Source organism: Epinephelus fuscoguttatus, linkage group LG20 (genome assembly GCF_011397635.1).
Source record: "Epinephelus fuscoguttatus linkage group LG20, E.fuscoguttatus.final_Chr_v1".
NCBI lineage: Eukaryota > Metazoa > Chordata > Actinopteri > Perciformes > Serranidae > Epinephelus > Epinephelus fuscoguttatus.
Genome location: NC_064771.1, coordinates 12,928,194 through 12,949,524, shown reverse-complemented (window position 1 = coordinate 12,949,524; position 21,331 = coordinate 12,928,194). Strand labels below are relative to the sequence as shown.

General features: G+C 40.9%; 3 protein-coding genes across 5 annotated transcripts; 1 reads left to right on the top strand and 2 right to left on the bottom strand.

Annotated features, from left to right (window-relative positions):
- Positions 1–864: 864 nt before the first annotated feature.
- On the bottom strand, positions 865–8,793 carry LOC125880514 (GTPase IMAP family member 1-like). Of its 2 annotated transcripts, XM_049563062.1 has the most exons (8): positions 8,598–8,793; positions 8,174–8,284; positions 6,557–6,634; positions 6,075–6,125; positions 5,879–5,929; positions 5,743–5,793; positions 5,452–5,493; positions 865–3,474 (listed from the first exon to the last, which is right to left on the bottom strand). In XM_049563062.1, exons 2-8 carry the CDS (start codon positions 8,211–8,213, stop codon positions 2,756–2,758), a joined length of 1,032 nt encoding a protein of 343 aa, XP_049419019.1. In that variant the 5' UTR covers positions 8,214–8,284; positions 8,598–8,793; the 3' UTR covers positions 865–2,755. The 2 variants fall into 2 exon arrangements, with proteins under 2 accessions (XP_049419019.1, XP_049419020.1); XM_049563063.1 differs by lacking the exon at positions 5,452–5,493 and having other exon boundaries at positions 8,598–8,791.
- Positions 8,794–8,937: 144 nt separating this feature from the next.
- On the bottom strand, positions 8,938–14,973 carry xrcc6 (X-ray repair complementing defective repair in Chinese hamster cells 6). Of its 2 annotated transcripts, none has more exons than XM_049563059.1 (13): positions 14,864–14,973; positions 14,234–14,322; positions 13,332–13,444; positions 12,960–13,101; positions 12,410–12,661; positions 11,996–12,182; positions 11,611–11,797; positions 11,181–11,349; positions 10,598–10,759; positions 10,330–10,459; positions 9,994–10,094; positions 9,771–9,887; positions 8,938–9,601 (listed from the first exon to the last, which is right to left on the bottom strand). In XM_049563059.1, exons 2-13 carry the CDS (start codon positions 14,304–14,306, stop codon positions 9,402–9,404), a joined length of 1,833 nt encoding a protein of 610 aa, XP_049419016.1. In that variant the 5' UTR covers positions 14,307–14,322; positions 14,864–14,973; the 3' UTR covers positions 8,938–9,401. The 2 variants fall into 2 exon arrangements, with proteins under 2 accessions (XP_049419016.1, XP_049419018.1); XM_049563061.1 differs by having other exon boundaries at positions 14,874–14,929.
- Positions 14,974–15,075: 102 nt separating this feature from the next.
- On the top strand, positions 15,076–20,809 carry desi1b (desumoylating isopeptidase 1b). The gene is made up of 6 exons (XM_049563064.1): positions 15,076–15,480; positions 15,673–15,694; positions 15,820–15,889; positions 16,056–16,165; positions 16,736–16,858; positions 18,435–20,809. Exons 1-6 carry the CDS (start codon positions 15,393–15,395, stop codon positions 18,514–18,516), a joined length of 495 nt encoding a protein of 164 aa, XP_049419021.1. The 5' UTR covers positions 15,076–15,392; the 3' UTR covers positions 18,517–20,809.
- Positions 20,810–21,331: the final 522 nt, after the last annotated feature.

The window sequence follows — 21,331 nt, the reverse complement described above, 5'->3', positions numbered from 1 at the left end:
TTGGCTCTTTCTGTCAATTGAACTGAATCCATCAAAGCTTTTAGGACCACCACCATCAGCCCTGCTTAACCCTATAATGCCCACAATAACAAGGATAATGTGGATACATTGTGAAAATGAATCTCTTTTCCTCAGTTGTGGCCTTCCTGAACTGCACGTTCAATCACAGACAACAGATCTTTTTCAAAAGCGGTGTTCAAATTTAATAAACACAAAAATGCTGTACTGTATTTAGTGCAGGTGGAAAAGCTTTTGATAAAGTGTTTTCTAGCTAAACGGATCCAGAAGTTAGATCCTGTTTTCCTGTCAGTTCTTCCAAATTAGTTTACTAACAGTAACAAGTTACCCAAAAGAGAGAGACACTTAAAAATCTTGGAGCTAATTAGGTAAATATTGGATTTTGGACTTTTACAGTACATTTGTTTGACTGACACACACCATCTGGCTCCCAGACGAGCTGGAAGATAATGACTGCAATTCCATTTGGAGGGGAACTATCTCTTTAATGCTGTTTTCTCTTTTTCTCAGGTCAGAGGTCAGGCTTGGCAAAAGAGCAGCAGACAAGTGGGTGTTATTTCCTTTCCTGTGCTATCATCATGCCCACGAGGAACCTGATTGATCTGTTGAAGTTCTGCACTGTTTAATGAATATCCTCTCTAACTACAGAGCTACTCTGCTTCAGTTGTGAAATTTGTTCTTCATGTCGTTAAGATTTGTCTGCATAATGTGGGTAACCTCAATTCTGAAAATGAAAAGTGAATCAAAGTTGGTTTATGCTGCACTACATTAACCACATAGCCTATACTTGCAAAATAGAGACAATATTAACATTGTGCAATTAAAGCTGAAATTATATATATATTTAATGATGAAATATAAATCATAAATCGTTTTACTGCCATCTGTTGACAGTATGATGAAGTTTTTTTCTGACCACAGCTACATAAATACAGTGTATAAAACCTGCAATTACATTTGAGCATGTTAAAAATTAAAGGGACAGTTCAGCCCAAATGTACATTTTTTCCTTTTACCTGTAGTGCTATTTATTCAGCTAAATGTTTTGGTATGAGTTGCAGAGTTTTGGAGATATCAGCCGTGAAGATGTCTGCCTTCTCTCCGATATGATGGAAGCACTCAGCTTATGGTGCTCAAAGCACCAAAAAAAACAACAACCCCAAAACACACATTTAAAAAACTCAACAGCAATGTCTCTTTCCAGAAGTCATGACCCAATTACTCAAGATAATCCACAGACCTTGTTGTGAGCAGTTTAATCAAGGAACTATTTTCTTCCTACTGAACTACACCCACCAATTGTATCACTGCTCAGAAGGAATCGTGCATTTCATGCTTGTGAATGCACTGTATGCAAACATTACTGGCGTCCTCCTCGGCTGAGCTGTCACGTTGGCTAGCTCAGTGGTGCTAGGTGAGGTAGCAGTTAGAGGTGTGGACTCTTGTCACATGAGTTGGACCTGAGTCAGATGTGAGTCACAAATTTGCTGACTTTAGACTTGACTTGACGCAATCAAGAAAGACTTGCAACTCCATCGGAATTTAACAGTGACTTGTGACTTCATGCCTTTTGCCTTGTAAATACTTGATACCTTCCCACAAGCCAATTAGGGAAGAGAAAGTTACAGACATTTTTTTCAAATATGAGATAAGTTGAATACAACATGACAGATCACCTCACTTCCTGCCCCTGTGTGTTTTCCCTGCCTTTAATGACTTCACCTGTGTCTAATTGTCTTTCCAACCATGATTAGCCTCACTTATGTCTCATTATCCTTCCCCTCAACAATGTATTTAGTGTGTCTTGTTTTCTTTCATTGCCTGTTTGTCCTAGCTCCTTGTGTGTCTAGCGTTCCAGCCTTTTCTTTCCCAGTGTCCTTTACTTGGTTTTTGGATTTAGCCTGTTGATTGACTCTGCCTTTACCTCATCCCTATTGAATTTGCTTGCCTTCACCGATAGACCTCATGTGTACTGAACCTACCTTTTGACCAGTAAAGACTATTATTTCTCGAGAGTTGTACGTTTGAGTCCACTCTTACCTGGTTCACCAGCTGTTACACTGATTAATAGTGCTATATAAAAGTGCAATGTCAATGTTGAGTTTTTCAAATATATTTTTTGGCACTTTAAGCACCACAAGCAAAGTGTCATCTAGTTCCATTATAATGAGGAGAAGGCAGACAAGAGGAAAAATATGTGTTTTTGATTTTTGGGGTGAACTGTTCCTTAAGTAACTGTTTCCTGGTCCAAATGCTGTTTCAGAGGGCTCTGGAGAAAGCACAGACGACATTGAACAGTCCTGCTGAAGTCTAGTCCCAGTGTAGCTTCAGTTTATTTTCCACGATCATCTTTAAAGTTTGATATCTCCTATGAATTATGAAAGACAGAGGTGGGCCATGCACCGCAGCAGAGTAAGAAAATGTGAGGCCTGTACAAGAGAATATACAGACACTGAAGAATTACAACACATCAAAACAGGAAAATTAAGTGTGTGTGGGCATAATAACTAACCAAAAGCATCTGCGGCATGTTGAAAACCAAAAGCTGTCCAGCGGTAGTAAATTCATTTGGACAGTGGTAAACCAGGATTGACAAAAATACCTCAGGCGCAGAATCACCCTTGCACTTAAAGTCAAAATTGCATGTTTAACACTTGAATGAGTCCTGCCCCCTTATTTTTTCACTGCCCCAACAACTCTGTCTCACACACTCTCTCTCTCCTTCTCCCTCTCTTATTTACATGTGTCCCAGTTTTCTAGCCAGTGCAGAGCCCATGTCTGCCAGCAGCTCCTCCCTCATGCGGTCCTCACTCCTCTGCAGCTCGTGGATGAAATGCCCCCTAAGTGTCTTCATCTCCATCACACGTTCCACCAGCTGCCTGCGTGTCACGCCCCGTGCCCCTGGGGGGCAGTCTGGTCTGTTGTCCACCAACTCTGGCCTCTGGTCACATAGAGACAGAGCCCTCTTCAGACCCCCAGAGTCTGCATCCAGCAGCTGATCTACACTACACTTTCGACCCAGACGGTCTGCATGGGTGAGCACTGGAATGATGTGCCCCACGACCCCGTCGCCAAACAGCTCAAGAGTGGCTCGGACCGCCTGAGCTGCATCCTGGTCCATCCCCATGCTGGAGCCTGGAGCTCGGATCACCAGCAGGAAGGCGTGTGGTCCAGGACTGGAGAGCTGAAGGCTCCTCAGAGCTTCCCTGGCTCTCTTGGTGTTCCCCAATGACAGCCCCAAAAGATCTGGAGTGTCGATCACTACAATTTCTCTACCATCCACTACTATCCTTCTCTTGGTGCTCTCCATCAAGGGACCCATGGGTGCCCTTGTCTCACTGTTGCCCACCAAAGTATCTGCAAGAGAGGTCCGTCCTCCACCTGTGGGCCCCAGGAGGATCAGTCTCAGGCCTGGTTTGTTGGTCCCTGACTCCAGTGCTCCATCTGTGGATGACCCTGCAGAGGTGACAAGTTTTTATCAGATAAATAATAAAGCACTTTTGGGAAGAGCTGTGATTCTCAGTCCAGCTGGGCCTGAGCGAGTGGATCTTGTGGTTTTAATATCTTAGATTTAACAGACAGTGGGGCCCCAGGCTTGGCCACCCTGATACAGTTGCTGGTCCCCCACTGGCCCCCTCCTGGCAAAAATAATTGGAGGCTGACCTTACTGTCTATAGGAGGTTGTGGTGTAAAGGTAGTGGATTTTTTTTAACTAGACAGCCTAACTGTATGTTCAAACCAACAGCGACGAGGGCTTCCAAAACGGTGGAAGTCATTCATTTTCAATGAGAGCCCGGCGACCGGGGCAACCTGGTCGTCAGCCGCGTGTCTTGGGTGACCAAAGCGACTGGAGCGGTCTGGAGGGGAGTTAAAACTCGTTTAACTTTATGGTAATGAGGCCTGATGCGGTTCCGTAGCAACCAATCGGAATGCTGATGTGCTCTGATGAAGCGGGTCCCAGAGAACAAGCCATGTAACTTTGGTTCCTACAGCACACTTGTTCCGACAGTGGATATTGAGAAGTTTATTACTTGCGTTCGCGGCCACTCAGTCCTTTATAATGTGCCGCTGTTTGGTTACAGAGACCAAAATAAAAAGAATGAGGCTTGGGAACGTGTCGTGGAGGTAGTTGGTTGGTCTGGTGAGTTTTAAAGTGTGTAATGTTAGTAATAGAGGAGAGAATTGCAGCCTAATGTTGTGACGTAGCATGCAAGTCTTCCTTGTTTGGTTCAAATGGGATGACATACGTTTTCTGTTTTAAATGACCAAACATAACTCTCTGTAGGCCAACTATGAGCTTTTTGACTGGATGACAGCAAGCAGCAACAATGCTGCTTTCAAGCCAGTAGTCTGCCTTTTGGCTCCTTTAAATTGACAAGCACGATCGAATGTTGAATGATTCATGTGATGAGCAACTAGAGCGACCAAAGCTGCCACAAATATTTTTGGCTTTGGCTTTGGCTCTTTGGAAGCTTCTGGTTTGAACGTACAGTAAGGCATCTGTTGGTACCAACAATGTCAACATAGTTCGTCAGGAAAGGGGCTAAAAAACAGTCGACAGTTAGGCTAAAATTTCATGAGGGAACAACTGACATGGCCATTTTTGAAGGGTCCCTTAAACTCTCACCTCAAGATTTCTGAAAGAAAATGAGTTCTATGGATAACCATGAGTCTTCCCTAAACTTGAGAAGGCTTGATCCCAGTAAATGTTCCTGCAACAGCTCTTTTTTTCAGCTCCTATGGCAGCTCGACTCCTCTCTTCACCAATGATGCATAAAGAGAACTTTGTTGTTGTAGCTGTGTCTCTTGTGATGAAGAATGGATGAGGAGAGACTCGTTGTTGAGGTCAAGAAATGAGCTAAACGACCCACAATCCAGGCATTATAAAGACCATGGCCAAAAAGATATTACTTCCTGGCCAGTCATAGCTCTGGAGACTAGCTCTTAAGGTGAGAAATCAACTTAAATTAATGGGTTTCCACACATGATTTTAGGCTAATGCAGAGGTGGAGGAAGTACAGATCTTTCAGTAAAAGTAGTATTAACGTTGTATGGTCGTCTGTTGACGAGCTGCATGTCACCTGATGCCCCATTCCGCGGCTGTGCCAGTGTGTTTTCAGCTTGACATGTATAGATATGTAACATATTAAACAGATTGTTGTGAAACTCAAAATGTTAGCTGGACCAGTATTTGTATATTCACGTGAGATACTTCCTTAACTCTCCTTATTGCCACATAACAAGCCCATTACCTCAAAGGCATAATCAAATTCCTTGAATTCATTTATGGCTTTTGGTTTTGGTGTGCCACCCCAAGAGTTTCAGGGGCCCCATCTGGTCACCCCTATGAAAACTTTCTGGGGGCACCACTGTCAACAGCACAAAGAGAAAACCCAAAACCATGTACCTAAAGGAGAATGAAGGTGAACTGACCTGTGATGACAGCAACCAGCCACTTGAACTTGGAGGAAGACGCTGGTGGAGGAGCAGATTGCAGCTGCTTGATTATAGGCCTATAATTATCATGTAGCTCTATCGCTAAAATAGCCCCACTCCATTCAGATACTAAATTGCTGTCATGTGTCTGCTGAATTTCTGAGTCACTTCCTCAGACTACCCAGACACTCATATTGAAAACTTCTCCTGATGTGTTTACCTTCGCATAGAAGGTTCAAATGAAGCAATAAAGAGCAAACAACACACACAAATGCAACCAGCACTCACCTGCAAAAAACTTCCAAACTCGAGACAGCCATTTGCACAGGCTCTTGATTACTGAGACATAAAAGAAAAGTTAGCATATGACTTCACATGTTATATTTTACTTGATTCCTATGGGTCAGAAAAGAGTGTTCCATACCACGAAGAGTTCCCACCAGGCGGCTCACCCAGCCCCAAAGAGCTGACAGACCTGAGGCAGAACACACATTAATGATCTGGTGATTTTATTTTACAACAACATGACAGTACTGACGGTTTTGTGCGCTGTCAGTTAGAATCAGACTGTGAAGAAGACGACAAAGTGACCACTGATATACCACTCTGACTACTCTCACCCGTTACAGAGCAGAACAGACGAATGGGCCATCGGATCAGAGCTGGGAGTGCTGCAGGAAAAACACAGTACTATCAGTATTACAGCAGAGGTCATCATGGATTTATTGATGTTGTAGCATTAGGAAAACACACAGTATCACCTGCTTTATCCTTTAGAAATGTGTGTTTTTGATCAGCAAATGAATGTGCACAGGTCTGTTGTAAATCTGTCTACTCAATACTTGTGGGTTGGAGGTCACCCTCTGTGAGTAGGACCCCTAAACCCATGATATAACATTTATGTCTGATCTCATCGCCACCATTTCTGATCATTTCAAGCAACTTTAATCTGTTTTATATTTCCTGTGCTTTGTAGTACATTAATATCCCTATCTCTGAGAGGACAGGTCAATCAATCAGAGAAACAACATGGCTTATATGTCAGGCTAACTTTCTGTATTTGCCAAATGAGTATGAGCATGTGTGTCAGAGAGTGACTGACTCTGTGAGAATCTGTAGAGAAGATACCCCACTACGGTAAAAGCTCCCATCTGGACGCTGTTGGCGTTCATCCACCAGCCTAAACAGAGAGGGGAATGAGGAAAGCATGACATTAGTACTGCACACAGCTTATCATGGGGTTTACCTTTCACCCAAATGTGAGATGGAGAATGAAATACTCTAAATCTGAAAAGCATATTGTTGAATTCAGGACTTTGTGTGTGTGTGTGTGTGTGTGTGTGTGTGTGTGTGTGTGTGTGTGTGTGTGTGTGTGTGTGGCTATGGCTGCAGGCATATCAAGATTTACATTCATTTTCACCTTTATATGTAAAGGCTGACATCACAATCTCTCATTCCAGGATTGTTTTGACAGCAGGAAACTTAAATTTAGCAGAGTTAGACAGAAATAAGGGAAGCGATACACAGCATTTTTCAGTGCTCACTAATGTTAGGGCCCGAGCAATTATTACTTGGCCGAACACCACCACTACTCTCTCAACAAAATGATAAGTATCTTTGTAAAACTTTAAGAGTAGCTCCACTAAAGCAGACAACAAACAGATTGGTTGAAACCGGAGGGGCCACAACTAAGTGTTAGGAATCTAGCTAAACTATTTGATGCAAGATGGAAGAGAATGCAGAAAATGGGTATTAAACAAAAGTAATAAGGTAGTGGGAAATGAGGGGAGGAGGAAGAGGAGAAGGGATTAAAGAAAAGAAGGGGAAAAGAGAAGAAAGGAGTATATTTTTTTCTAAAATATCTCCTGAACCAAACCAGTTTTTATTTCCTATATGTCTTTTTTCCCCTCATGTTTATTGTTTTTAATTTTAAGTTATTTCATTTACTTTACTCCTCTTTCTTATTTATTGCGGTAATATCTATCTATCCATCTATCTATCTATCTATCTATCTATCTATCTATCTATCTATATCTGTGTAAGAGTGTATGTACGTATGTACTCTTATTTTTATCACTGTCATATCTATTTTAATATTATTCTGTTTGTTTGTTTTGCTTGTTTTTGTTATTTGAGATGTTGGGATCATGGGATGGGAGGGACGTATGGTAGCTCATGTTAAGATTGACATTTTCTTTTTCTTTTGTTCAATGAGAAGTAACCCAACTACTGTCAGAGACTATTATTTTGACAAATTAAAAAGTATTTAAAAAAAATAGCACAGTAAGAAATTGCTTCAGATTTATTACATTATCAACCTACGTCACACATTGTTAAATAGTGTTGAATTTCTGGTTAATTTTCTCAAATTTTCCGAACAGGAAAGTAACGCGGCGTTGATTTATTTTATTTTATTTTTAATTTTGAAAAGCTAACCCGGAAGTGACAACGATGTTGACGCTACCTTGACATAATATACTACGGACTTCACAGTCTACACCTAATGGCGTTTGTTTTGCAGCCATAAAGACACAATATTACAGTACAAGATTTGATGCGAGTTGAAGGGAGTAATGGAAAACTATTGAACGTATTTTTAAATTAAATTATCGTACAAAGGAAGTTAAATTACAAATAATACTCTATTTACTCTATGAAGTAGACATCTTTAAGGTCTTTAAGGGTACATATTTATTGAATTTTTAATATGGCGCCTCACCTGCATCCTCAGGGGTGTCCTTGTCACACTGACACTCCATTTCTCTTCAGCTGTCAGACTTTCAGTCGGTGTTAAAGTAGCGACAATATGAGGCAGCGTTTCTGCTCAGAACTGTCAACATAAAAGCACGTAAAGTTCAACATAACACCCGAGTAAACAAATATGTACACAACTCAAACCAAAGCTAGGAACAGTAGCAGGATTAAATATGTTGTTATGGCAAAAGTAAAGTGCCTAAATATCATTTTCCCATTCAGTAAGTCAACTTAGACCTAGTAAAGACTGTGTTAACATGTAGCAAAGTTTCAAGACAAGGTAAACCAAAACTAAAAAACCAACTTGAAAACTCAACACATACAATATACTGTAGTTAAAGTCTATTTAATCCCATAGCAATGGCAAACTGTTCCTACAGCCTCATTACCTGCAGTGTAGTCAGATAATCCTCCTCAGGAATGCCATCTACTTCCAGTCTGTCAAAACCTGTTGCAACTCATGAGGTCAAAGTTGTGTGTGATCTCTTCTTCCTGCTTTTGTGCAGAGGCATTTGCCTGTGCAGGCGTGCCCCCAACACTGCTCTCACTTTGTTGTGCTGAGTGGCAAACAGAGCGCAGTGAGAAGGTCCAGGTATGATGATAATGCTGAGGTCTTACTTTGGATGAACACACCTCTTTCTTGCTACAAGAAAAACTGGAAATGCTGCTCGACATGTACAGTGTACTGACTCATGGGGTTATAAAAATAAAACAAAGTGGATGCAGGGCTGTAAAAGGTTTTGGTTTTATTAATGCAAACGTAGGATTATCAACCCTAGTTACAGTATTTTTATGACTGTATGTTTACTGTACAATGTGAGTCCAGAAATTCAAACACGATTCATATGATCTAGGACTGACACACCTACTGCAGACTTTAGCACTGAGCTGTATTGAACCATGATGCCTTGACAACAACAAAAGGGTAATTCAACTGATTTAATCTTATCAAGCACAACAGGAATCTTTTCTTTCAACACTCCGAACAGTGTCCTGATCTGTCCCCAAATTTCACAGACCACACTGTACATTAAAAACCTGCTACCTGCTTTCAAAATAGATCACACAGTTCACCAGAACTTGGTTTGTACAAAGTGTCTGAAGACGATTCTACACTTGAGGTGCAACAGATACACTGATCTGAACAAGTTTGTCTGCTCATGAAGGCACAGTTGAGTTGTGTATTTAACTCCTCAAGATCCCAGCTGGGCGGTCAGAGCATCTATCAGCTCCTGCTTCTTGGTCCCGGTGGTGCGGATCCCGAACTGCTTACAGGCGTCCTTCAACACGGGCACGGTCAGCTTACCCAGGGTGCCGTTCTGCACGTGGGCCTTCAGCTCGTCTTCTGACACCTCCACTTTGGGCTTCTTCTCTGCTCCGCCTCCGGTATCAGCTGTTGGATCATATATAAAAAAAAATCAGTCAAAAGAATGATGTTATTTTAACTGCATCGTAGCACAAAAGGGCCACATTCAACAGTACTGATCAATAACCTCGGCACCAACAACAAAGATACAGTAAAAGCAATGTTACTCAGTTCCTGTTATGACTTCAGCTCTGACCTGCTTTGCGTTTAGGGGCCGGTTTGCTCTCGGGGTTGTAGCCCGCAGGGTAGACCAGATCTTTAAACTCCTGAACCAAAGGACCCAGACGGCGGTCCATCTGGTCCACCTTTGGCACTGAGACAGAGAAAAAGACAGACAGGCGCAGGAAGTGTGAGACATAAGAGCAAGAAGTTTTTGTAGAGGTCGAGACAGTTTGAATGTTTGTGTGACTATATCTTACTGATGAGGTCCTCTACGTCCTCTGGAGCCATCATATCCAGAGCCAAGGCCTCCAGGTTCCTGTAATGCTGCTGGATGACTGGATTCTCAAAAGCATCACTCCTGCATTACATTACAAACAATGAAAACATGTTACAGACAGAAACCCAGTGAGTAACATTGTTACGAGCACCACAGTGTCCATAAATCCCACATGAAAAGTGCCATGCCTCAATTAAAGTAGTATCATTTTGAAGAAGCTAAACAACATACACCAATGACACAGACACATTGCTTTGCTGTTTAGGATTACAAAAGCATCCCTAAAAGAAGATCTCCATAAAACATGAGCAGCTACCTGTATTTGAAGCGGAGCTTGGAGACGATCTCCTTCATCTTGTCCACCTGAACTTGTGAAGCCAATGGGCACTGGGGGGGATCCAGAGTCCGAAAGTCGTCAGCGTACGGCAGATAGATGACGTTGAAACCTGATTTAGGGCATGAGAGACCACATGTTGCCATCAAACTTCAGTACACTACAATGATCTAGACGAGTGGTTCCCAACCTTTTACCTGAGGGACTCATATTTTTAGTATTGCAGACTGTGGTGCCAGCAGTGTGTTACCTGGTGGTGTAATCTGTACTTTCCACTCGTCGATCTCCTCCTTCTGAGGCACCAGGGCAACAAATCGAGGTGAGTAGTTTCGGCGGGAGATGCAGCGGCACAGAGCGAACACGTTCTTCTCGCTACACTTTGTTAACAAGGCAGAGAACAGGCATGCGCTGCCTGGTGGAGGAAAACCAAGAATATATTCACGCTTAACAAACAGAGAAGAAGCTGTCAGACACTTTTGATTCCAAAAAAAGGAGAACATTCTTCATGAATTGAAGTAAACGGGGACCACGTTTAACAACAGGAAACCTGTATTAAAACATCTGTTTACAAACTCATGTAGAATAATCCAAGTCTTGTGCACGAATTGCATGAGTTTAGTACAAGGTTTTGATGTTTTGATACAGTTTTGCTGTTGTAAAACGCGGTCCCCCTTTACTTCCATTCATGAAGAATGTTCTCCTTTTCTGGATCCTCCATTTACTGTGGAGGCATGCCAAAAGCTTCCTCATGAAATCAAGGTAACACGTGGTGGATAATTGATATACAAATGGTCATTTTGTGGGTGAAGTAAATCAGACACAAAGAGTCCTACCTTTCACCTCGTTCTCCTCAGGGTAGAGGAAGACAGCCGGTCGGATATGGTGCTGACGTTTGAGCTTCTCCATGGGTTTGAATCCAATCAGAAACATTCCAGGATCGTCAAACTTCCTGATGGCGTCCACCTCATCTCTCTCCATCACAATCTGCTTCTTACCATACACCTGGAGTAGACACACATGACAAAAAAATCACTGAATCAACTGAATCAAATCACTGAAATGATTTTGATCAGCAATGACATTCAGGTTAATTTTGTTCAGCTGTTTGTCATCAAGTCTTTCTGGTGGGTAACAGACCATAATTTAGGATTTATTACCAGTTAGTTACTATAAAATCAAACTTGCAGTTTACAGTACATATGTGACAATTTAAATCTTTTACAAAAAGACCAAACCAATCTTCTACATCAAATCTGCTCTCACCTGGGCTTTCTTTATCTCACTGGGCAGCAGCAGGCTGCCAGTCTGGGTGTGGAAGGTTCGGGTTTTGCTGCGGACTGGCTCGTTGGTTTCCCTGTAAAGTCTGATGGGAGGTGGTTTCCGAGCTGTCACAGCAGTTGCATAAATTCCCACTGCTAGATTTATGCCCTCACCAAGACAGAGATTTAGCCTGAAGATGGCAGAGAGGGAAGGAAGAGTAAGGAGAAGGGAAGAACAAATGTTAAATGATTAAATAGACACAACGATGCACCACAAAGGAAGAAGAAAGCAAAACGCAGAGCCGTAAATAGAACAATGAGAAAAAAAATTAAGTAACTAAACTCTACTTTTATCTGTTTGGAAACAGAAATGTGTGACTTGTCTCTACCTGGCCATGGCTCTCTTCTTCTGCTCCTTGGCGCGTACCCTCTTCTGGAGGTCCTCCAGTTTGTCACAAGGCTCCAGCTGCAGCCCCAACTCGCTCTCATCTTCAGGTGGACTTACAATGTCACGGAAGAAGGGTGCGACATCGAAGCCGCCCGGTTTCATCAGATGCATTAAATCAATGATGACACCTAAGAGAGTGGGGATAAGTCACATGAGTCCATGATGTACAAGATTAACATGTTAAAACTGCAATTAAGAATCACCAATTAAAAATTATGAAGTAACATTTTGATGTTAGCGCCTATCACACAGAAGTCATAAATTGTAAGGACTAGCTGGGTTGATAAACAGAAAGAAAGTGCAGCTCTGAGCTTTAATCCAAAACAGTATGACAGAGTATTTCCTTCAGACATACCGGTCTCTTTGAGGTCACCAGCCTTGGTGCGAGCCTGTCGGTCCTTCACGCTGTCACCCCCGTGTGGCTCATCCCTGCAGGTGAAGATCATGAGCCGCTTGTGTGACAGGCGCAGCTTGATGTCACTGTAGAGGTTGGCGCAGCACCACAGGGCGTCTCCTAAAGACGTCTCCCCGCTGCCCATGGTCTCTGCCGCGAGCTGGGCACCTTTAGCCCCCCGCAGAGCGTCCACCTCCTGCACTCGCTTTGCACCTTAGCAGGCAGATTCAGAGGACTTTATTAATGTGCTTACATTTTGCTGCACATGCACTGACATCAAAAATGTATTTACTAAAATCAACGGCAACTGTGCACTGGTATTTCAAGTGCTCCTATGTTTGTGAGAAATAACATGTTATAACAATAAATTAAAAGGTTGAATATGTTTTATATGAATACATCCAAAGCATGAAACCTGTGCACAGCAGCTGTACCCACATTTGTGGTTTCAGCAAAACAGCAGCTTTACAGGTGAAGTGTGATCATGTGTTTGCAGAGTGCAGCATCTCACCGGGTTCATCGAGGTCGTGGTACACGTAGACATGCTTGAATGAGTTCCTGGGATTTTTGCTCTGCTCGGTGCCGTAGAAAACCAAAGCCACCAGGTCCCTGTGACTACTAATGATCTTACTGGTGTACACACTGCGCACAACCTACGAGGACAGAACACAGACGATGATTATTATAAGAATAAGGGGGTATCTAATAATAAAACAACTTATTTTGGATGTACAATAGGTAAGCTCTGGAAGTTTTCAGCTTTTCTTATGGCTTCAATAATAAAATAATAACTGCATGAAACAATCTAGATGATGTACTTGTAAAATTGCCAGCACTTTTCTGCAAATTCAACTACGACAAAACTGGCAACTGGCCATTTTACCTGCATGGTCATGTCAAAGTTGGAGGGTTCTCCGTCTTCTCCTTTGACAAACATTTCCTTGGACGCATCAACCAAGAAGACCAAACTGTCTCTCCCCGTCACCTTGTAATCATCTGACAAAGAGAGAGACTGATTTGTTATTGTCTGACTTTAAGGCTTCAGAAAATGCCTTAATTTTCAGCATCAAACGCTACCTGATAACAAGTGTTAAATAACATGTTCAGTAGAACGGTTCAGAGAGGCTGTACTGAGGTGATGTAGTGCACAGCACGTGCCAGCAGAGGATAATCTCCAATAGCAGCAGAGCTGAGAATGATGGCGACTGGGACTGTGAGTGGTAGGGATAACATTACAAGACTACAAAAAAAAAAAAAAAAGCCTCACAGGTCTCCTAACTAATCAATTAAACATTACTAAATGTGGAATCGGGAAGATATTGCCAAACATAATTTTATCTTGAGATGACTTCTTCCTGCTGCAAAAGAACACATGCCACATGATTTTATTTAACTGACAGTTTGCCATCACCATTTGCACCTAATCTCCATTGAGTCCACTTGTGCATTAGTGTACGCTGCAGCAACAAGTGTCATTAAGTCCTACCACAATAATCTATGGAAGAAGGGTACTTACTTCCTACTTATTCATTATTCTATGTTTCTTTTTTCACATATACTGTCATATGTTGTAGATCACTGTAAAATATAAATTACATGGCATGCAGGTGTGATCAAATCAAAGTTGTCAGACACATATATTAGTGAAACGCAAAGTGAAATATAAAAATGTGGAGGAAATATAAAATGTAGAGCAGTAATGCCCATATTAGAGAGAGCTGTGGTAGCAGACAATCTTGCATTATTTGCACTACAGATGAAGTGGTGAGGAGGCTTTCATCTCACCTCCAGATTGCTCTCCGTCCTCCTGCTCTTCCTCATCCTCCTCATTGCGGTAGAAGGCGTTCCACTCCGCCATCTACGCCGCTTTGTTTCTGTCAAAGGATACAAGAAGACACAACAACAGGTAAAATAAAGTACTTAAATGTTTGATGTTTAAACTGTGTAGTAGTAGTAGAGAATTTGGACTGGATTCAAACAATGTCATTTTTTCGCAGCCAGCATCTTGCTGTAAACTCTAATGATGCACACGCTCCACCTCTGGACGAATTGCCCATCTCTTCTTAACCATCTGATGCATTTTGGAAGAAAGCACAACCCAACCCGAGCCACAATAGTGTCGTGCTCATTTAATCAGTGAACAATACCTGTGCAAAGGACAACGCCGTTCGAACCCTGTATGACGTTTAATGTAGACATTATTAAGACTTTATAAACTTTAACCGAGGTTTCAACTTTGCCCAGGCAGCGTTTAGGTTAGCTAGCTTAGCTTGTAATTAGCCACTGGTCGCCTCACCTACAGTTTGAGCTCGCTTAGTAAACAAACATATTTTTCTTATGATACACACAAACTATAAGGACTAAACACATTAAAACAATAACATGAAGATATATTAAGTCACTGCATGAACATACAGTCACTTGCCGTGCTCTGCTTCTTTCCCCCCACAAGTCTGGGCTAGTTTTAATGGCTGGCGCGTTCAGGGACGTGAACGAGCACGCTGAAGAGCGTATGAAACGGCTCGTCGTCTATTGGACACTGGTCTGCCAATCTAAGATGCTGGCCAATCCTAGCAAAGTGGGCGGGACGTGTGAGCAGAGGGTTTCGACTCCGGAAAAAGTGGGAAATCACATTTTGACAGTCATGTTATTGTTTACAGTCGGACAGTGACACAGCACGAGCTGTCAGACCCTGGTAACTTTGGACCTTTACTACGACATTTATATTTTATACTTTATTCATTACTTTTTCTGGAAAGTAGTCTGTAGCTTGTTTTTTTATAGCCGTAACAGTTCCACGATAAACTTTTTTTTTTTAAATTAAAGTTTGTTTGCTACCTACCGGTAAATTAGCCAGCAAGCTAACTCTCAGTGGGTGTGAGTCAGCTAACTTTGAACCAGGTTAGCAGCAGTTGTCATTTTAAAGTAACCTGTTTTTGCCGTCATGGACCAAACCGACTCCTACCCAGTGTTACTGTATATCTACGACATGTCCAAAGGCATGGCCCGCCAGCTGAGTCCTGTCATGCTAGGTGAGTTTCTGAGGAGCTACCTGTTGAGTGGCTTCATGGAAGCCGTAGACAGTGCGCCCGGGCCCGGGAGAGAACTCAGGAGAGACCGGGGACGCTGCTCAGGCCTAAGATGGAGGCTTGACAGAATACTTGATGTATAAATAAGGTTGAAATAAGGCCAGTCTGATTTCATTCTTGTTTTTATCATCACAGGGAGACAGCTAGATGGGATATGGTGAGTGCAGCTTTTTTTTAATCAAGTAAATTTTGTAAGTTTTCTCACCAAAGATGCTGTAAACTGCGGTAAAGTGATTTCATTGACTTAGGTTTTTTGGAATAACGTGTTTTGATATTTTATAGGCACACTGCTATTGTCATCCATGGAAAGGAGTTCTTCTATATGGGAGAAGGCATCAGCAATTGTCCACCTGTAAGAATCAGCTTCATTCTTTCCTCAAATACAAAGCACATGTGATTTAAACACTTTTATTTCTGTACAGGAAAATGCAAATACTAACAAAGTAATGAATCGAAAAGTGTTTGTCAAGGTGTTTTGAACAAGGCATACTGAGGGGTTTATGTGTGTTGCATCCTAGAGTGGAACCCCCTTGGGTGATCCTGACTCCATAGTGGACCTGGGCTCCACTGAGGTGAATGCAGAGCTGTTCATGGAGTATCTGATTTCACTGGCAGAGTCCACATACAGGTAAAGGCACAGGCTCATTACACAGATCAGACTTACATTCCAGCTGGACCATCCTGTAGGTCAAGGTGGAAAGTATTTCTTACTTTTCTATAGTTTGGATGTAGACTACAACTTATTTTTTAAAAGAAAGTCTTTGAATACATTATGAGACATCCTTGGCATTCTCCAAATTATTAAATTGAGAATTTACAAGTTGAAAAAAATAAAAGAATAAAAACACAAGTAATTGTAAGGCAAATGCCTTGCTGCTGTGCTAACCTTTCAAAATAATATCCTGCAGTGCTACAAAATACAATCACCTTGAAATTGTCTCTTCTTCTAGCAAGAATTATGGGCCATATTTCCTTTATATTGAATAAAATATATATTTTGGACATTATGAGTCCTCTGTACTTTATATTCAATACTTTAAAAGTCTCACACTTCTCAGTTGCATTATCTCTCCATCAATATGTCTCTATCTTGTATTTTCCTACGGCTCACCCGCCCCTCTCCGGGCTCTCTGTCTTTTCTCTGAATATGTCTCTGTCTCCTCTCTTTCTGTCTCGTCTTCATTCTCTTGGTGAACAGAGGTGACAAGTACAACTTGTTTGAGCACAACTGCAACACTTTCAGCAACGAGGTGGCTCAGTTCCTCACGGGCAAAAAGATCCCATCGTACATTACAGACCTTCCATCTGACGTACTGTCCACGTGAGTCGATAAGCTCTGTAAAGCTGTTCTGTTGTTCTTATTTTTGTCTCTGTCTTATTCTCTGTATTTATAGTCAAACTGTATCTCTCTGATCTTATGCTGATGTCACAATACTAGTAATCCTTATTTTGTATTTTTTTAATCTAATACCTTGAATAATTAATACCATCATGATACCAAAGCTAATCCACTAATTGGTGGAGAACTTGGCTGCAACTTTTTTAGCAGTTTTGGTGTCTGTCTTTGTAAGTCCTGTACGGTCATTTATTTGACATTGGGCTCCTGTCACTATATCGTTTTATAGTAAAATATATAGTTTAGGTGGGCTTGGATTCTGTTCAGGTTGTCAAGAACATTGTGCAAATGCTGCCACTCTACTCTCAGAGCACAGCAAATGCAAGCATCCCGCCACACAATCATAATAACACACTAGAAAACAGATCTTGAGCACACATTGTCAGGGCCGCCCATAAGGAAAACTTCCTTGGTAGGAGTATGGAGGCCAGCAATGATCACATTAACCCAAAGTATACGAAATGATAACCACAATTTATTTGAACCACAATATTGATAATAGCAACATGTGTGTGTGTTTCACAATGTATCCCTCCTTCCCTTAAAACTGAATGCAATTGTTGAAAACTTTGGGCAGCTGGTCACATGACCTTAAAAATTCACTGACTGAACTAATGCACCTGCGCTGAACTGATTAGTCCAAAACAGATTTGGGGAGGGCCCATTCACTGGACCATTTTAGAGGTCCAGCCATATCTGTGGATGGGCCTGCACATTGTTTGATCATTTTGTTGGTTGGCAATTTCTTGTGAAAGTCCAACCAAACATAAATAACAGTAGGTGGAAGTGGGGAAATGCAGTCGTTAGTTGAAAGACAAGTCATTCATCTGCAATATATACTGGTGTGAGTCCCTTAGATGCCCTTTCAGAAATAGAAAGAGCTTATATGTTTAAGTAATTGTTGTGCACCAGTGTTCCCTGATCTACCAGAGAGAAATCCATTGTTGAAGAGATGGAAAACACTTTTTTAAAGATGTATTTATTTCTAAGTAGGGGTTACAGCCAAGTAAATGTTACATACAGCAACTATCGTGAAAGCAGTAGAGGCAAGAAGGAAAAAATAGGCGTAGGAAAATAGTAATTTGCATCACTTCACCCCAAATAAAGCCTGAGATGTACTGAACATCCCAGATTGATGTCTTATATGAGAAGGTGTAATGGTGGATTTTTCCTTTGATCAGTTCACTTATACCTCCCAGAGGAGGTGACACTCCAACAACATTGCGTTGCAGTACAGCGCAACATTTATGAAATATTAATATTACACAGCAATCACTTGCAATAGTACAAAAGTAATACTGCAGTTGCACTTATTGTGACACTGTGACTTCAGTCTGTTATTTATCTCTTACTTGCTCTCTGCCAGTGTGTGTTATTCTCAGTTGAAAGACTGTGGTTGTGTTATGCTAATTTTTTTCTTTTCTTTTTTTTTTTTTTTTTTTTTAAATTTCCCCCTCCCTGTCATAGCTCACATGTTGTACTTTGTTTCAACTGTCTTTAGGCCTTTTGGCCAGGCTCTCCGTCCCTTACTGGATTCCATCGTCATAAATCCCGGAGGCACCAACATAACTGGACAGCGATAGATTTTATTTAAGAGTTTGGGTAAGAGTGGGACACTTGCCATCAGCCACCAGCCAGACCCCGATCACATTTCCACCTGTGGTTGACGGTTTGATCTTTGCTTTAAGCCGCTTTTCCAGTTAACCAGACATTGTTTGGACTGTCCTCTCTGTTCAGTTTCTGCATATTCTACACATCTGAGGTTTTTAAGATTTGCCAGCAACTGGGGCCAACAAGGAGATTTCTACTGTGGGTGCGATAAATCAGGTGTTGCTACGAGTTTGTGTGTGTTCATGAAGTGAGAGTACCTCGTCTGGTTGAACTAAATCATTATATATATCCTCCAGATTTGTTTTTTAAATTGTTATTTTAAAAGCTGAAATCCTAATTACCTGCATCGGTGCTATTAAGATGCTTTTAAATATACATCTCCCTCCTATACTAAGGTGCTTCATTATGACAGTCTATTGTGAAGTGTGTTACAATTAAGAACCAGTATAGAAAATTGATTGACCCGTACAGAATCAGATATGAGAAGAGGACAATAATGGTAACTTTTAGCTTCCTTAAAATGTTAATGGAACTTGATATATTTCCTTACCAGCACTGTATCAGCAAAGCCTGACTAATTCTATCACTCCTTTGCCTCTTGATGCTCAAATACATAACTTGTTTTTCACCCTGTATGCCACCATATCAGCTGAGAGGGAGAATGGAGATTAATCCATCTCATAAGTGTCCCCCGTCATCACCTCACCTCCTTGTGGTCATTCTCACATCATACATTTTTGATTACTGTGCGCATCTGGGCTTCTGAGTCAAGTGCCTTTCTTCATCAGCAGGGATGCTGTTCGTTACAATTTAACAGAATATACAGTATGTGCGTAATATATATACCAGTATATAATATATATTTTGGCAAATCTATGCTTCATTCTGTATTTTAATGAGTGTTAATGCAATCCTCGAAATTTGTCACTTAAATAACTGTTTTTTGTTTGTTTTTTTCAAACTTAATCTGTATCAGTATCAAAATACACAGTAATACCTGTTCTCTGGATAATACTTAACATGTCATATTCTGTTATGATTTCCTTCCTGTGGTCATCATTATGTCAGGGCTGCACTCCAAGAGCAAGTAAGAAAGTGAAAGTTAAAATGAAGTAAACCGTTCTCGCCTGTCTTTGTATTTTGTATATTCAGAAAATACAGTTTGACTAAATATATTGAGTTGTCTTTAGTGTACGTGTGTAACTTCAGAGGTGGTTGCTTCATTCAGGAACAGCTAATGACGCAGAGCATTTTTGAAATACAGGACCAAATCACTTGTACATCTTTCAATTGCTTTACTTGCCAGACGGTTCAATTTATAAGGACAGATTGTTACATATCCAGGTATTGTTCCCGATGGCAATGGATACTGAATTTTTGCGTAGTTTGTATTTACATGCATGATAATGTACAGCAGGTATTAATGCAAACAGCCACTTACCTGCATTACTGTAAGGCCATGAATAACTCCTTAAAGAGAAACAAGTATGAATGATGCCAGCGGTGTCTTTATTTTCAGTTTATTCTCATGTCCTTCCTGAAAAGTTTCCTTTAAATTATCAATTGTTATTTTGAATATATTTATTATTGGTATTGTTAGTATCACACCTATTTGATCATGCTTAAAGATTGTCTGCAGGTTGTTAAAAAAAGTATTAAATTGTCCCAAATGCAATTCTACATACATGCACAAGGCCTCTAAAATCACTTATTCTCAAAAACTGGACTGTGTAAGGTTTTAAATTTTATTAAAATATTTAACCTGAAGAATGGCTCATTACTGTTGCATAAGAATTTATTGATGTTTTATGTTCTGTATTGATAAAAACAATTTAAAAAAAAAAAGGATTAAAATTGACTGGATTAAGAATTACAAACTTGAGGACACCCAATTACGAATGCTTCAGGTTCATGTAGTACCAAGAGCAGCCACAGGGTGTCACTACAGGCTCACTTCAGCGGTGGCACCGACCAGTTTACTCCGCGATACATCAAAGCAACACATACATCTTTAATGTGTTTACATTTGTAGAATTGGCGGGTGAATTAGTGGTTACTGGGACATGTTTGTGATTGTTTCTTGCTCAAATCCCAGCTGGGAGAATACTGCAGATGTACTGTAACTACTGTCATTTACCTCCAGCTACTCCAGAGGAGCTGCTCTGAGGCTGACAGCAAAACAGATGTTGTGCTCTCAATCTCCTGCCAATAGACAACTGTTAAATATAGCACTTTTTATTATTAAAAAAAAGTTGGTGAAAGTGATTTCTGTTCATTGTTTTGAGAATTAACTGACCCATAAGGTGGTCTCATTTCTTTGATACAAACACAAGTCAAACCAAAGCCTTATATTGATTTTACAATCTTTAATATTTCATATCATCAAAAGTGGCATCAGTTACTAAACAATCCTCTGCAAAGAACATTTCTAGAACATTTTGGGTATAAATTAGCTGTTTGTTGTAATAAGAACAGGTACATACAGTATTTACATATTTTTGCTACATACTGTAAATCACACCAACACACCTTGGATTTACTTGGCTATCATTTTTGTATTATACATTTATCATAACTCTGTTCTTTTATATATTCTTTTGTTAAACAGATAATATAAGGTTCTCCAAGACAATGACCTGCAAAGATTCATAGTGCCAAAGTGGGATGAATTCCCTTCTTTAACTTGCAAAGGAACAGTTTCTATTGCACAGCCCAGTATCCTCACACAGCGCTACATATCACAGTCTTCTCTGCGTGTGCAAACCAGTTTTAAACAAACTGCTGCAT

What these genes read in the sequence shown, in the direction of transcription:
- LOC125880514 (XM_049563062.1), bottom strand. Translation starts at nt 8,213, where the DNA reads ATGGAGTGTCAGTGTGACAAGGACACCCCTGAGGATGCAG. An exon ending in TCTGTTCTGCTCTGTAACGG is followed by an intron (nt 5,930 to 6,074) that starts GTGAGAGTAGTC and finishes GTTCTGCCTCAG; the next exon opens with GTCTGTCAGCTCTTTGGGGC. An exon ending in CCTGGTGGGAACTCTTCGTG is followed by an intron (nt 5,794 to 5,878) that starts GTATGGAACACT and finishes TTTATGTCTCAG; the next exon opens with TAATCAAGAGCCTGTGCAAA.
- xrcc6 (XM_049563059.1), bottom strand. Translation starts at nt 14,306, where the DNA reads ATGGCGGAGTGGAACGCCTTCTACCGCAATGAGGAGGATGAGGAAGAG. An exon ending in AAGAAGAGAGCCATGGCCAG is followed by an intron (nt 11,798 to 11,995) that starts GTAGAGACAAGT and finishes TGCCATCTTCAG; the next exon opens with GCTAAATCTCTGTCTTGGTG. An exon ending in GGACGTAGAGGACCTCATCA is followed by an intron (nt 9,888 to 9,993) that starts GTAAGATATAGT and finishes TCTCTGTCTCAG; the next exon opens with TGCCAAAGGTGGACCAGATG.
- desi1b (XM_049563064.1), top strand. Translation starts at nt 15,393, where the DNA reads ATGGACCAAACCGACTCCTACCCAGTGTTACTGTATATCTACGACATG. An exon ending in CTGGCAGAGTCCACATACAG is followed by an intron (nt 16,166 to 16,735) that starts GTAAAGGCACAG and finishes CTTGGTGAACAG; the next exon opens with AGGTGACAAGTACAACTTGT. An exon ending in CCATCTGACGTACTGTCCAC is followed by an intron (nt 16,859 to 18,434) that starts GTGAGTCGATAA and finishes AACTGTCTTTAG; the next exon opens with GCCTTTTGGCCAGGCTCTCC.